Below are 13,518 nucleotides of genomic sequence, written 5' to 3' on the forward strand. Positions count from 1 at the left end.
GTCGGGTAGCTGGGCGGCTGCCGAGGCGGAGAGCTGCTGGGCTGCCAGCTGGCCTGACAGGCAGCGCACCACCGAGCAGAGGCAGTAGGCGACCTGCAAGCACATCGAGTGCAACGACCCGCGCGCCGCCGGGCGTGCGCGTCGTCGGCATTCGGCGAAGTCAGCAGCAGCAGCAGCAGCAGCAGCGGGAGGGCTGCACGGCTCCGCAATGAAGAGCAGCTTGGGGGCTCTGGTCCCCAGCACGCACCTGCGACGCCTCCCAAAAGTCCTCTCCAAACGGCGGCAGCCCCCTGAGGAACGCCTGCGACTCCCGCAGCCACTCCGCGTAGCGCGCAGCGAGGGGCGGCTGCGACGCGATCGCGCCGGGAGGGGCGGCGTCGGCGACGGTGCGCAGCAGGTTCGCCACCAGTTTGCGCGCCTGCAAACAGGGGGGGTTGGGTGCGGCACGCACGTGGGCGGACAGGAAGCGCGGGCCCTGGTCTGCGGGCATACACAGACGCAGTGCAGACGCAGATTTCCTTGTCGCTAACCAATCGGCAGCTGACAGTTGGGCAGCTCAAGGTGGTCAGCCCAGAAGCCGCCGGTTGGCCCCGCGCCGCCTCGCGCAGCGCACCTCCTCGGGCCGCCCCGCGCCGCGCGCGCGCTGCCTGCTGGTGCTGGGCCGCTGGTACTCCTCCATGAGCGCGGGCAGCTCCTGAGGGCGGGGCGCGCGGCAGATTGCAGCGCCCCACATGTCGGTCAAACGCGGTCAACGCCCAGATCAGGGCCTCAACGCCATTGCGCAGGACACCCAGGTGAGCAGCTGCCCACGCATGCAGGCATGGGGCTGTCCAGTGGATTTGAAAACGCGGCTCATATACATGATGCACACCAATGCGCGCAAGCGCGTGCGCGGCCAGCCGCGACGGGCCGAGACGCAGCCAGCCCGACTGCATCCTGCCCCACAAGCCCCGCCCACCTGCGCGAGGGGGGGGTAGTGCTCCCTGCTGCAGTGGCTGACGGCCATTAGGTACAGCTGCTGGTGCATCGGGGGCGCGCCCGCCGACAGCGCAGACAGCAGCGCGCGCACCAGGTCGCGCGCAGCGAGGCCCGGCGCCTGCAGGCGGGCCGGGGGTAGGGGCGAAGGCGTGGTGGTTTGAGGGCCGCACACGGGAGCGGCCCTGAGATATCGGCGGCGCTTCAAGAGGCGCTGCCCAGGCGGCGGCGCTTCAACCGGCGCTGCCCAGGCTACAGGGCACTGCTTGCCGCCTTATCCATGGGGACCTGAAACGATTCGCGGACGGCACGCGGCCGCCCAGCCCTCACCTTTCGAGCCGCCGCCGCAGCCGCCGCCGCCGGCCGCTGCACCGGCGGCCCCGCCAGCGCCGGCGGCACGACGCAGGGCAGTGCGAGGTGGGCGCGCCACGCCTCGAGGCCGCGCCCATCAATTGGATCCCCTGGGAGCGTCACGCGGCCCGCGGCGTCCCGGCTGCGACGAGGGCGCGCGCGATTTTGGCGACGCGTGCGAGTGTTTGACCGTTGGCCTCCCGCACTGTCCGGCGGAATCATCAGCCTCTTCCAGTGGCAGTGCGGTCATGCTTCGTCCAAAGTCGCCCTGGCTTGAAGAGTCAGCAGGCAGGCTGATCCTATATGATTCCCAGGCCCTCACGTGACGTGGCGCTGAAGCTTGGCCAGCGCCTGCGCGCACGCGACGCCCACGGACGCCGGGCACATAGCCGCGGCCGCGCGCGCGAGGTCGACCGCGCAGCGCGCCCAGCGCAGGCAGCCGACGTCGTCGCTCGCCGACATCAGCCCCTGCGTGGGGGCGAGGGGAGGGATGCGGCCCCGCAGACCACGCGTGAGCGCCCGGCAGCCTGGGACGGACCGAGGACGACCCTGGAAGCAGCCCCCGGATATGTTCGATCTAATGTGATCCAACTGGTCTGTCGGCAAGCGCCCGACGTGGGCGTGGCGAATCACCACAGCCGTCACCCTCGCAGCTATGAGTTGCGCTCTACATCTCTTTCTGCAGCATCGCCTCCTACGGACCAGGGTATAGGGTCGCGCCGCCGCGCCTCACCCTGCCGCCGCACCCCCTGCCCCCGCCAACCTCTAGGGTGACGCCTGGCGGCGCCGGCTTGGTGTCCCGCCACACATCACTCCAGTCCCCAAAGTCCCAGAAGCAGCGCCGCGCGACGTCGCCGCCCACCTGGGGGAGGTAAACGGGTATTGCGTGTGCCACTGCACGACTGCGAAACGGCCCCCGCCTGCCAGACAGCGGCGCGCCCAGGATCGGGGGCGTGAAGGCCGCGGGTCAAACGCTGTCAAGCAGCACGCGGATGTCCATCGCCCCACCCGGTCGCATGCGCGTGGCCGTCCAGCGACGAGTGCGCCCGGTTGCTGCCTGCAATAAAGCGGATGCGAAGCCGTCTGCCCGCACCTCTTCCAGGACATCCATGAGGTATGTGACCGGCTCGGGCTGCGCCTGCTGGGCTTCCAAGCCGCCTGCAGTTGGCCCGACACGCGCGGGAAGGGGCATGCGCGTGCGCTTTGCATGCTAATGGCAGGGCGGATGGCTGGGAGCGCAGCCACCCTCCGGACGGCCCACGCAGCAATTCATGCATGCAGGTCGTGGTTTCATGGCTCTGACGTCGCAAAGGGCGGCAAGCCGCAGCACTTTCGGCCCAGCCCTACCACATGGTCACAGCGCTACTCACCCAAAGCCCGGACAAACTCTATTGAGTCACTGGAAGCTGATGGCGCGTGCCGCGCGCCGAGCCTGCCCGCCGCCTTCAAGCCGCTGCCCACGCCCCCGCCGCCGCCGCCGCCAGGCGCCTCCCTCCCCGCTTCCGCCGCCGCCGCGGCTGCAGCGGCCGCAGCGGCCGCGCGCCGCTGCGCCAGGTGCTGATGCAGGGTCCGCACCTGCCCCAGGCCCTCGAACGCGTCACGCCTGAGCGTGGCGTCGAACGAGCACAGCAGCACCAGCATCGCGCCCTCCACAGCCTCCAAGTCGAGCTCCGCCGCGGCCGCGGCGCCGGCAGCGCCCGCCGGGCCGCCCGCCGCAAGGGCATACGCAGCGTCGGCCGCGTCGCCGCCCGCGGCGGCCTCGCAGAGGCTGGCCCCTCGGCGCTCGTCCAGCAGCAGGCCCAGCCACAGCTGCATCAAATTTCGCAGCAGCAGCATGCACTCGCGCGTCGGCTGCGGGCCGGGAAAGGGGGAGGGGCAGCGAGGAGGTTGCGCGTCGTAAGCGTTTGGTGACATCAGCGCTGCCCGCACCTCACATGGCGTCGACACAGCAGGATCCTTTCTCTCATGCCAGCAGAAGCGGAAATCGGCCGCCCACAGATAAGGCCTGATTAGAATGGGCGCCCAATGACAGGCGGCCGGCAGCATCCGTGTGCCCGCGCCTCCAGCCGCGGGCTCGCGGACCGAATTCAAATGCCCTGCCAGCCTGCTTCCCACCTGCACGCCCTCATCAGGGATCGACATGAGAAAGCGCGCGACGCTCGCCAGCACGCCGCCGCGCAGCGCGGGCGCAGAGCGCATCACCGCCTGCAGCGCGTCCAGCGCGCACACCCGCAGCTGCCCTTCTGCGTGGGCGGTGTACCTGTTTGATGAAAAAAGGGCGGAGCAGAAGCATGGGTTGACAAGAGTGCCGTTCAGCCAATTGTGATGACAAGACAGACAACATTAATCCAAAGCGCTGCTGCCGCGTCACTCAGACTGTGAAGCTAAGCTAAGCACGCGGGACGGGCCCTGCCACTGCCTTGAACTCCGCGCGACAAGGCCCACGCTCACCCCGGCAGAAGCTCCAGCGGCCGCCCCGGCCACCCCTCCGGCCGCAGCAGCGGTAGCAGCCGCAGCAGCCAGCCCAGCAGCACCGCCTGCGGCGCCTTGTCCTTTGCCACGGCCTCGCCGGACCAGGTGGTCGCAGAGCCGAACGTGCGGTGGCACTGGGCCAGCAGGGCGCCGAGCGCTGACTGGACGCGTGGCAGCAGGTGGGCCACGCCCTGCAGGTCCAGGGGGTGGCGCCCGCTGCGCACCAGCTGCAGCGCCACGTGGGGCAAGACCTGGACACGGCGCCGGGGCGCGGTGGCGCATGATCAGAAACAGCAGAGGAGTGTCGTAACCTTCCAAACATCCCACCATCAACCACACAGTCAACCAATTTGTTCATCACACACACATATACACACGCACACGCGCACACAGACATACACATGCACACACACAATCACACACTTGCGCTCACTCACGCATAAGCACATGCACATACATACACGCAACCTGCAGCCTCGAAGCAGCCAAGAACTAGCAGGTGCAAGCAAACAGCGCCTCCCACGTGGCCCCCTCGCACCTGCACCATCCTCCGCCCCGGCTGCTGCTGGGGCTGCAGCACCACCGCGCCGCCGCTTTGCCGCAGCCGCGCCACGCCGCCCCCAGGGCCACCCCCCGCCGCGCCCGCCTGCTCCGCGCCCGGCACGCCCGCGGCTTGCAGCACCTCGGCCGCCACGGCAGCCGGTACGGACGCCAGCATGATCTGGAGCGCGCGCAGCGCCGTCGTTTGGGTCTCAGGCGTGTCCGCTTGCTGCGATCAAGGCGCGAAGGGGCGGTGTTGGCGGTTCAAACAGGAGGCTCGCAGGCCACCCCGCAGCACGCACGCCTCGCCGCGTCGCTGCGTGGACGAGCAGACAGTCGGCATGCGGCGTCGCCGCGGCGTCAAGGCAAAGCAGGTCCCCGAAGCCTCGCATGCGCCGCGCAGGAGCGGGGCAGGGCCCATCCAGGGTTTTCTGCACCACCTGCAGCATGTCAAGGATGACGGCCCCGAGGGCGAACTCCGGGTTGAGGTCCGCAAGCTCAATCACAAATTCAAGCTGCTCCTGCGCCAGCACCAGCCCGCCCTTCCGCGCCGTCGCGAGCGCGGGCCGCACGACGCGATCCAGCCACGCGGCGTGCTGCTGCGTCGGCGCAGCGGGGCCGGCGGCGCGGACGAGGTACGAGATCACGAGCTGGCCGAGGCATCTGAAGCAGAGAGACCTGCGGGATGCAGACAAATTTGAGCTGAGCAGAGGAGATTGCTTGGATCATATGGGGCGCGCGACAAGTAATTGCGCTCGGCAATTTGCGAGGCGGGCCGGGGCGCTGCAGGCGCGTGTGCTGAGCGGATCGCGTGTGGATTGCGAGGGTTTGACCAGCACCTGTACTCTTTGACTTTCATTTGCTTGACCAGGAAGTCGGCCATGATGTCCATCTGCTTGGCATACTGCTCCTGCTCCACCAGGCACACCAGCAGCGTCACCAGAGGGTAACCCACCTGTTGTCGCAGGGGCGAGGGTGGGAAGGGCAAAGACAGGGCGGCTGTGTCCTTCGCGCAAGCACAGCTGAAGAAACCAGCACGCCGGATGCCGGCACACCCAGCGTTTAGGGCCGCCAAGAGAGAGGGGCCGCGGGGGGTTGCGAGGTTGTGGAATTGGCGGGGCTCACGCTGATGTGCTTGTTGTGCTTGTTGACCCACTGTCCGATGTCGTTCTTCAGGCGCAGGACCTGCAATGCCGCGCAAAGGGTGCAGGGCGTCGCGGCGTCCAGGACTGCGGCATGCATGTCGCAGCAACATCCCAGCGCTAAGCCACCCTGGCGCCCCACAAAACGTGGCCGCTTGCCATGAGCCCAAAGAGGGTGAGAGTCCGCGCACCAACGCGCGCCGTTTGCCTCCCTTGGTTCGCATCAGATGCCCACCTGGCCATGCCACTCCCTCAGCAGCGCAGGGCTGAGCTTTGCGGCGTTGGCGCCCGGCAGGTTTGACCGCACCAGCGGCCGCAGCACGTCTGTGAGCACCTCGCACAGCGCGTGGTGCACCTGGCGGGGCGATGGCATGGCACACCGCCAACGTTATGGCAGGCGCGGCTTGAGGTGCGTCGAGTGCGCAGTGTCGCAGCAGCCCGTCGACGGCAGCGCCGTGCGCCCCTTCCCTTGTGCGGCGTGGCAGCACTGAGCAAGGTGCAGACCCCATTTTCCGTACCTGGCTCTTCTTGAACGCAGCCGTGTGGTTGAGGGGGTGCACCTGCTTCAGAAAGTCGACGGACGCCGCCAGCTGCGCGTCGCTGTCAAAACCAAGCACCACGCCCCGCATGCCGTTGCACAGCTTCAGCAGCTGCGTTCGAAGCGCCGCCGTGCCGAGCGGCCCGCCAGAGGGGCTGCTAGGAGAGCCGCCGCTGCCGCCGGGCCCGCCGCCGCCGCCGCCGTCCTTGCGCGGGTTGATGTGCTCGTCCAGCTTGCGCAAGAACTTCGAGGGGATGGACACGAGGTGAGTTGACTGGTCAAACGAGGAACCTGACAGGATCGGCTTGCTGCTGCTGCTGCTGCTGCTGCTGCTGCTGCTGCTGTGGGCAACAATGCAGGGGACTTTGCACCAGTGCCCGGCTGCCTAGGCCCAAGCGGACAGCGCACGGCACACCTGCTGCGTGATGTCCGGCAGCCGTATGCGCGACATCGCCGCCACCAGCCGCACGCTGTTGACCACCAGTTGGGTACGCAGGCCGGTCAGCTCCTGATGCGGCACGTACTCCTCCGACTTGACCAGCCAGCGGAACGCCAGCCTGGGGGAAGGGGGGGAGCAAGGGACATCCGCGGCCGGTTTGCTGACGCAGCTTCTTGACGGGCACGCAATATGCAGCCGCCTGACGTGCAGCCGCTGGCCTGCAACCTGGTGGCGACTTCCGTGTACGCGTCTGCCGTCCCCGCGGCCGCTACCGCTACCGCCTGCTGACATGTTGCATTTCAGATTGGCGCCGCGCCGGGCGCTCGCTCACTGCTGCATGTTGTCGAAGAACAAGCAGAAGAGGCGGTCAGAGAAGAACTCGGGCCTGAACTCCTCCAGCACCACGTGGGAGGCCTCCAGGAAGATTATCTCCATTGCCGCCTGGCATCGAGGTGAGAGGGGAAGGCCGAGAAATGCTGGACCTGCCCTGCCCCTGCTTAACCCGATGCCGCCGCTGACCTTGATGCCGCCATAGCTCAATCTGCTGTTGCCACCAATCGCCCACCCGCAGCTGCAGCACTAGCTGTATTTGATCGCACCCAAAATGCGCAGCCCGTGCCGCGTCCCAGTACCGCGTGCTGCAACGCCCGCTCACCCGCTTGCAGATGCCCTGCACGTTCAGCACGCCGCTGCCGCCGCCGCCCGCGCCGCCGCCGCCGCCGCTGTACGCTTTCTTGATCTCGTCGGTGATCTGCTGCCGCCACCCCATGAGGTGCTGCACCAGCAGGCCGGTGTGGTGCTGCACCAGCAGGCGGATGCCCTGCACATGTGAAGGTGGTGGCGCATTGCTGCAAGCTCACACATTGGTGAGCACAAACATCGATGTGGAGGCACCTGCACTGCTGCTGGCGTGGTATTTTGTCTTTGCTGGAAACACACTAGCAGGTGATTGAGTTCTAGCTGGTCGCTGTTGCGTGCATATCGCATCGCTAGCCTATCAACGTAGGACACCGCACCTGCAGAGCGCGTTCATAGCGCCAGTCCGACGACAGGCGCGAAATAAAGTTCTCCTGCCAAGTGCACATGGTGGGGTGCAGCGGCGCGTGTGCATGGGCGCTGCTGTGGCTCCCCGCCTGTCCAGCTGGCACCCCAACACGGGGGCGAGGCCAACGTAGTTGTCCTAGTGATGACGCAGGCTCTAATTGGACCCTCCTGGTGGCGGCAGGACCAACATAGGATGCTCGGCAGGGCCCCTTGCCCCTGCTATCAACAGCACAGCGGCGCGCGGTTGGGTCAGCGGGCATCCACGTTGAGAGTCCCGACCGCTCACTTGCGGGCTCGCGACGTCCACCAGATCGGAGGCCAGCCTCCAGTACTGCCTGAGCAGCAGGTCAAGGGCTGGTAGCAGCGGCTGCACCCCCATGATCCTGGTGAGTGAGGCCGCAGATCAGGCCGCTCCACCAGGCTCCTCCCGCGTGATCATTCCGCAACGATATACACCTCCTCCTCGGCGACAGGGATTACCGCACCCCGAAACGAAAGCTGTCCCAACTTCAAAGCTGCGTAGTACCAAGTACAGGACAGCTCGCGATTGTCAGTGTATATGTAAGATCTCTGGTATCGGCCACGCGTATTTTTTGCACTGGTTAGGTCCCAGATCACAAGGGGGTCCGCTCGCGCTCTGTCCGCCCGCGGGTGCCCCGCCGGGATGCAGCTGCGATACCTTCAGAGCATTGCTGCACCCTTGGATGCTATCCAGAAGATTGGCGCGCTTGCCTGGGCGCCGGACAAGTGCGGGCGGGAACATAGGCGTGTGGGCGATTGCGCGCAACATGACGGGCGCACGGCCCTCTGAAGGACGGATCTTGCATGAGAGGCGATAGAAGTAGAGACAGATCAAGGTTTACGGTGGCAGGGCTCCCAGCCTCGCCCCAGCCACGCAGTGCCCCAAGCGCCACACGTGGACGATGCGCACAGTCAAACGTGCGCCTTTGACCCGCCGCCGCAGTGGCAAGCTCGCCGCGGCGACCGCGGACCGGGTGGTGCACTTGTACGACGAGGCGGGCGAGCGGCGTGACAAGTTCCGCACCAAGGCGGCGGACGGCAACAGCAGCGGCGCATACCTGATCCGTGGGCTCGCATTCTCTCCAGACTCGTCCAAGCTCGCCGTCGCGCAGAGCGACAACATCGTCTTTGTGTACAGGTTGGCAGCGGTTAATGTTGTGTCCCCTTGCGCAGAAATTGCAACTTTGATGCTGCTTTGAGTGGCAAGCGGCCCTCGTGGTGCTTGTGCTGCCAACGCGCTCTGCACGTGTTGTTGGCAGCACAAGCACCGTCCCGGCGCGACAATGCCCCGCGCCGCCCGCCCGACCACGCGCAGGCTGGGCGCCGGGTGGGACGAAAAAAAGTCAATATGCAACAAGTTCTTGCAGAGCAGCGCCGTCGCGTGCCTGGCGTGGCCCGCCGAGCGCCACGGCGACGTGTGCTTCGGGCTGGCGGACGGCAAGGTCAAGCTGGGGGTCCTCAAGACCAACAAGACGTACACCCTGTATGCGCACCCGAGCGGCAGCCCCGTCGCCGCGCTGGCAGCGAGCCCCGACGGGCGCGCGCTGGTCAGCGGGCACGCGGACGGCAGCCTGTATCAGTTCACATTCCCGGAGCAGCAGGTGCGGGGAGGGGCGGCCCGTGGGGCTGGCCAAAAAGCGGCGATGCCGCCATGGCGGCGGCCGTGCTGGCGCATGAGCTTGACGCCTGAAGTCGGGAAGCAGAATCGGCGCCTGCTTTTGCCAGTAACACGTTGCCGGCAGTGGCGGCAGCGACAACAGCAGATTTGACAGCAGCTGGTGAAGAGCGTGTGGGGGTGAGGGATCCTGGACCCTCGATTGCCCTGGAAACTCGCAGGATGGGTCAGGTGGGACCGCGGGCTGCGTGAAGCTGGTGCACCACAGCTGCGCGCCATGCGCACTGGCCTGGGGCGAAAGCGTCGTGGCAGCGGGTAGCGACTGCAGGGTGAGATTGGGCCCTGCCACGCAAAGGCTTGCCATGCGCAGTCTACACAAATGTCGGAATGCAGAGCATGCAGCACGCGTGATGTGCGGCCGGCATGCATGATGAACGGCGGGCATTGTCTGCAGCACGCGTGCTGTGCAGCATGCCTCATGCTGCTGCCTGACGTTTCCACCTTGGACGGCATGCTGCGGCAAACGGTGGCGTGCCTCACCATGTCAACCACTTGCAGCATGCAACCTGGCTCCCGTACTGCTCCAATCACACAGGTGGTCTTCTACGACCCGAAGACCGGCCGCGAGCAGGCGGCCTTCGACCAAGGCGGCGACAACGGCGCCCGCAGCTTTGGCTGCGCGGCCATGAACCCTGCCGGCGATGCGGCGGTGGTAGGCGGCTTCAACAGACTCTACATCTTCGCGCGAGGAGGCCCCAAGGGGTTGTGGCAGCCTGCGGGCGTCAAGCAGGTGCGCAGCGGCGGGGACTGCGCACGCGGCTCTGCATTGAGAATCTGCAGTGCTGCAAAACCTCATCGATGCGCTGTATTTTTGAAGTGGGCCAGCACAATGCTGTGGACGGCCCTGCTGCTTGAGTGGTCTTATGGTGTCACGCAGCCCTTTGTAATCCCGTCTGGCATGCCGCGGGCATGCGGCCCGACCCGCCTCTCCGCCTTCAGATTGACAACATGTTTGCAGTGACGGCGGCGTCATGGAAGCCTGATGGCTCGAAGCTGGCGGTGGGAGGCTTGAGGGGCAACGTGGACATCTGGGACGCGTGCATACGCAGGACAAAGTGAGTGAGGCTGGGGGAGACGGCGTGCGTGCACAGGTGAAGCTACCCATGTCAGGCCCTGGACACACGGCCATGTATGGCTTTCTTTGGCTGCCATGCGGCAGCTTGAAGATGAAATATGCATATGTGGATGTTTATGGTCCGAGGACAACCTGGAGCTGGGCTCAGCAGCACAAGCGATGCTGCTGCTGCTCCTGATGCCCAGATGCTTGACCACAACCACAGCCTTGCTTCCAACGATGTTATCATGATAGGCACAAGGGCAAGTTTGAGCTGACCTATGTGAGCAAGAAGGCTGTCATCGTCAAGACCCTGGCTACAGGCAGCCGCATCGTCCTCAAATCGGGTGGGAACCAAGCCTCCTCTCTGGACTGACATTCAACTGGGGCACTCGGGCGTCCGCCTCACGCCAGCCGGAATGTGCGTGCGCGCAGGACCCCTCCGTGGCCGCAGGGCAGGCGCTGCTGGCCGCAGGACCGGTCCAGATAGCTCCTCGTGCTGGGCTTGCTTTGGTTTCAGCACGATTATTGCATGCCCCACTGCCCATCCCGCATGCAGTGTATGGATACGAGGTGTCGAAGGTTTCCGTGTACCAGGGAAGGTACATCGTCGGCCGCACGCACGCCACACTGCTGCTGGTGCGTCGGCTGGCAGGCGGCGTGGAGTGGCATGGTCCGGCGCACAGCTTGTTTTGCAGGCCGCAGCCTGCTGCATGTCCGTATTTGCAGCAGCAGCTGCGCCGCGCTTGATGCGGCGCCGATTTCAATAGTGCTCCCATTGCGTGCTCAGGGCGACCTGGAGAGCTGCCAGCTCAGCGAGGTGCCGTGGGAGGGCGGCGGCGGCGGGGAGCGCTTCTACTTTGAGAACGAGCAGGTGGTTCGGCGCTCGGCATCGGCAAGGCGGGGGTGGTTGTGGGGCCAGCGTGGCCAGCTCTGGTGTCCGGCCAGGCGAGGATGAGGAGGGGTCCAGGGGGAATGCAGGCAAGACCTGCGCCTGGCATGCCAATTGTTGGATGCAATTGAGGGTGAGGGACGCTTGCGGTCCTTGGTCCACTTACAGCCGGCGTCCTGACAGAGCGTGCGTCGCTTCCCAGCGCGCGCGTGCACACACACACACACACACACACACACACACACACACACACACACACACACGCTCGACGCGCTGCGGCGCCAGGTGTGCCTGCTGTACAGCGCGGGCGAGCTTCATGTGGTGGAGTACGGCATCAACGACACAGTGCTGGCGCTGCGCACGGAGCACATCAGCCCGTACCTGCTGAGCGTTGCGGTGCAGGTGACAGACGGGGCGGTCCCCTGGCGGGGCCCTGATGAGGGTGATCGGCTGGCCTCTCGAATTCTTATCATGAAATTCTCTGTCTGAGGGTGTATTCATGGATCTCTCAACTGCATCGCTGCCTGCCGAGCTTCCAGTGCCATATGCTGCGGCGAAATGCAGAGGAGCGAGGGTGTAGCTTCCCAGCAGCTGTACGTCGCATGTGACGCCCTCGTCATGTCGCGACCGCAGCCAATCCCTCACTCGTCGCCACCAATGCAGGAGGCGCGCGGCGCCATGCCGGCCGCCAAGCGCGTGGCGTACCTGGTTGATGCCACAACACTTAGGGTGGTCGACTTCACGGCGGCGGCGGCGGCCGCGGCGGCCGGCGGCGTCACGGGCGGCGGGGGCGCCGTGCTCGCCACCGTCAGCCACGACGCCCGCATCGACTGGCTGGTGGGGGTTTTCGGGCGGGGCTGAGCGGTAGTGACAAGACCAGGCGCGGGGTGTGGCAGACGGCTCTGCGCGTCGTTGGATCATCGACATGCCAGTGTTAATACAAGCCGCAATGCTGGGTGTCGGATTTGTTGCTGGCCTGTTCCGCCAGACAATGCACAGTGCCACACCTGCGTTTGCCACTGGGTGCTTGAACAGAGAGCGCACGCGTGCACGCACAGACACACACACATGCACACACACGCCCGTGCTCCCCCACCGCACACATGCCTAAATACACACTCACTGACACACACTCACATACACACGTACCCGCGCAAGCACGCAATCGCACACACGCACATACGCGCATACGCACGTATGCACAACGCGTTCACCCAGTGTCGTGTCAACCCGCATCTTCCCGTCCCCCTTCCCCAGGAGCTCAACCAGCGCGGCTCCCACCTGCTGTTCCGCGACAAGGGCCGCCGCCTGCTCCTCCTGGACCTCGCCACCCAAGAGCGCACCCCGCTGCTGGGCTTCTGCCAGTACGTGCAGTGGGTGCCCGGCAGCGACTGCGTCGTCGCGCAGAGCAGGGGGGAGCTCTGCGTCTGGTACGGCGTCGGCGCGCCGGGCAGGTGCGCAGGGGCCCGCAGGAGGGAGCATCGGCTGTGTCTCCGTCAAGGACGTTCAAAATGGTCATCCTGAAGGGGTCCAGACCCGCACAGGTCTTGGCGCCTCTTGTTTTTGTGCGGGATGGTCAACAACGCTGGAGACCCCCTGCTCTTGTTTCCAAGAAATCCCGCTTCTCATGCCGCTCATGCCGCCCTCATGCCGACACCGCCGCCGCCCGCCCGCGCAGGCCGACCGTGATCCCCATAAGGGGCGACGTCAGCGGCATCGAGCGCGCCCCGGGCCGCACTGAGGTGCTGGTGGACGAGGGACTCACGCAGGCCGCGTACGCCCTGGATGAGGGCCTGATTGACTTTGGGGCTGCCCTCGAGTTTTTGGTGCGCGGGGCGGGGCGGGGCGGGTCCAGGGGCACCGCATGGGGGCGGCGTGAACGGCGTTTGGAGGAAAGGCTGCGCGCTCGCGGGTATGGGGCGGCTGCCGTGAGGCTGCCATGGGATAGGTTGGGGCCGAGTGAGGTGGACATTTGCGGCCGTCGCTTGCCAGCAGTAGCGGTGGACCAAGGCGGCCCGAAAGGCCTGCATCTTGGGGCTGCCCGGAAGGCCGCCTGCATCTTCATCGCAACTGATTGCCGGTCCACCTGGTCCGCGCCTCACATACATTATGCGCGACCCAGGACTTTGACCGAGCCGTGTCGACGCTGGAGGCCCTGCCGCCCAGCACCGAGGTGGAGGCGCAGTGGCGCGCGCTGGGGGCGCTGGCGCTGCAGCACGAGGTGCTGTGGGTGGCGGAGCGCTGCGCGGCGGCGCTGGGGGAGGTGGCGCGCGTCAGGTTCCTGCATAAGGTGTGGTTTCGTGTGTTTGTGCAAGAAAATGTGTGTGTGTGTGTGGGGGGGTGCGCACGCACGTGTTTGTGTGTGTGTGTGGGGG

General features: G+C 66.3%; 2 protein-coding genes across 2 annotated transcripts in view; one reads left to right on the top strand and one right to left on the bottom strand.

Annotated features, from left to right (window-relative positions):
- Nucleotides 1-613: 613 nt before the first annotated feature.
- MNEG_0320 (hypothetical protein) lies at nucleotides 614-7,880 on the bottom strand (the record flags this gene model as incomplete). The annotated part of the gene is made up of 21 exons (XM_014051189.1): nucleotides 614-694; nucleotides 959-1,096; nucleotides 1,306-1,468; nucleotides 1,649-1,794; nucleotides 2,060-2,188; nucleotides 2,420-2,484; nucleotides 2,697-3,177; nucleotides 3,442-3,586; nucleotides 3,778-4,049; nucleotides 4,337-4,567; nucleotides 4,779-4,988; nucleotides 5,207-5,293; nucleotides 5,464-5,523; nucleotides 5,716-5,835; nucleotides 5,999-6,262; nucleotides 6,303-6,359; nucleotides 6,434-6,575; nucleotides 6,789-6,898; nucleotides 7,113-7,277; nucleotides 7,474-7,527; nucleotides 7,788-7,880. Coding segments are annotated over 21 exons (3,213 nt in total), but the record flags the coding sequence as incomplete, so codon positions are not given.
- Nucleotides 7,881-8,424: 544 nt separating this feature from the next.
- The window catches only part of MNEG_0321 (Intraflagellar transport protein), a gene marked incomplete at both ends in the record, with an annotated part of 13,404 nt that continues 8,310 nt past the window's right edge, over nucleotides 8,425-13,518 (top strand). The window contains 13 exons of the mRNA XM_014051190.1: nucleotides 8,425-8,660; nucleotides 8,838-9,123; nucleotides 9,359-9,466; nucleotides 9,733-9,927; nucleotides 10,137-10,252; nucleotides 10,507-10,598; nucleotides 10,811-10,890; nucleotides 11,042-11,125; nucleotides 11,429-11,545; nucleotides 11,807-11,980; nucleotides 12,401-12,597; nucleotides 12,822-12,969; nucleotides 13,266-13,433. Coding sequence (XP_013906644.1) covers nucleotides 8,425-8,660; nucleotides 8,838-9,123; nucleotides 9,359-9,466; nucleotides 9,733-9,927; nucleotides 10,137-10,252; nucleotides 10,507-10,598; nucleotides 10,811-10,890; nucleotides 11,042-11,125; nucleotides 11,429-11,545; nucleotides 11,807-11,980; nucleotides 12,401-12,597; nucleotides 12,822-12,969; nucleotides 13,266-13,433 — 2,001 coding nt within the window. The remainder of the gene's footprint in view (nucleotides 8,661-8,837; nucleotides 9,124-9,358; nucleotides 9,467-9,732; nucleotides 9,928-10,136; nucleotides 10,253-10,506; nucleotides 10,599-10,810; nucleotides 10,891-11,041; nucleotides 11,126-11,428; nucleotides 11,546-11,806; nucleotides 11,981-12,400; nucleotides 12,598-12,821; nucleotides 12,970-13,265; nucleotides 13,434-13,518) is intronic.

This window comes from Monoraphidium neglectum, assembly GCF_000611645.1.
Source record: "Monoraphidium neglectum strain SAG 48.87 unplaced genomic scaffold scaffold00024, whole genome shotgun sequence".
Lineage (NCBI taxonomy): Eukaryota > Viridiplantae > Chlorophyta > Chlorophyceae > Sphaeropleales > Selenastraceae > Monoraphidium > Monoraphidium neglectum.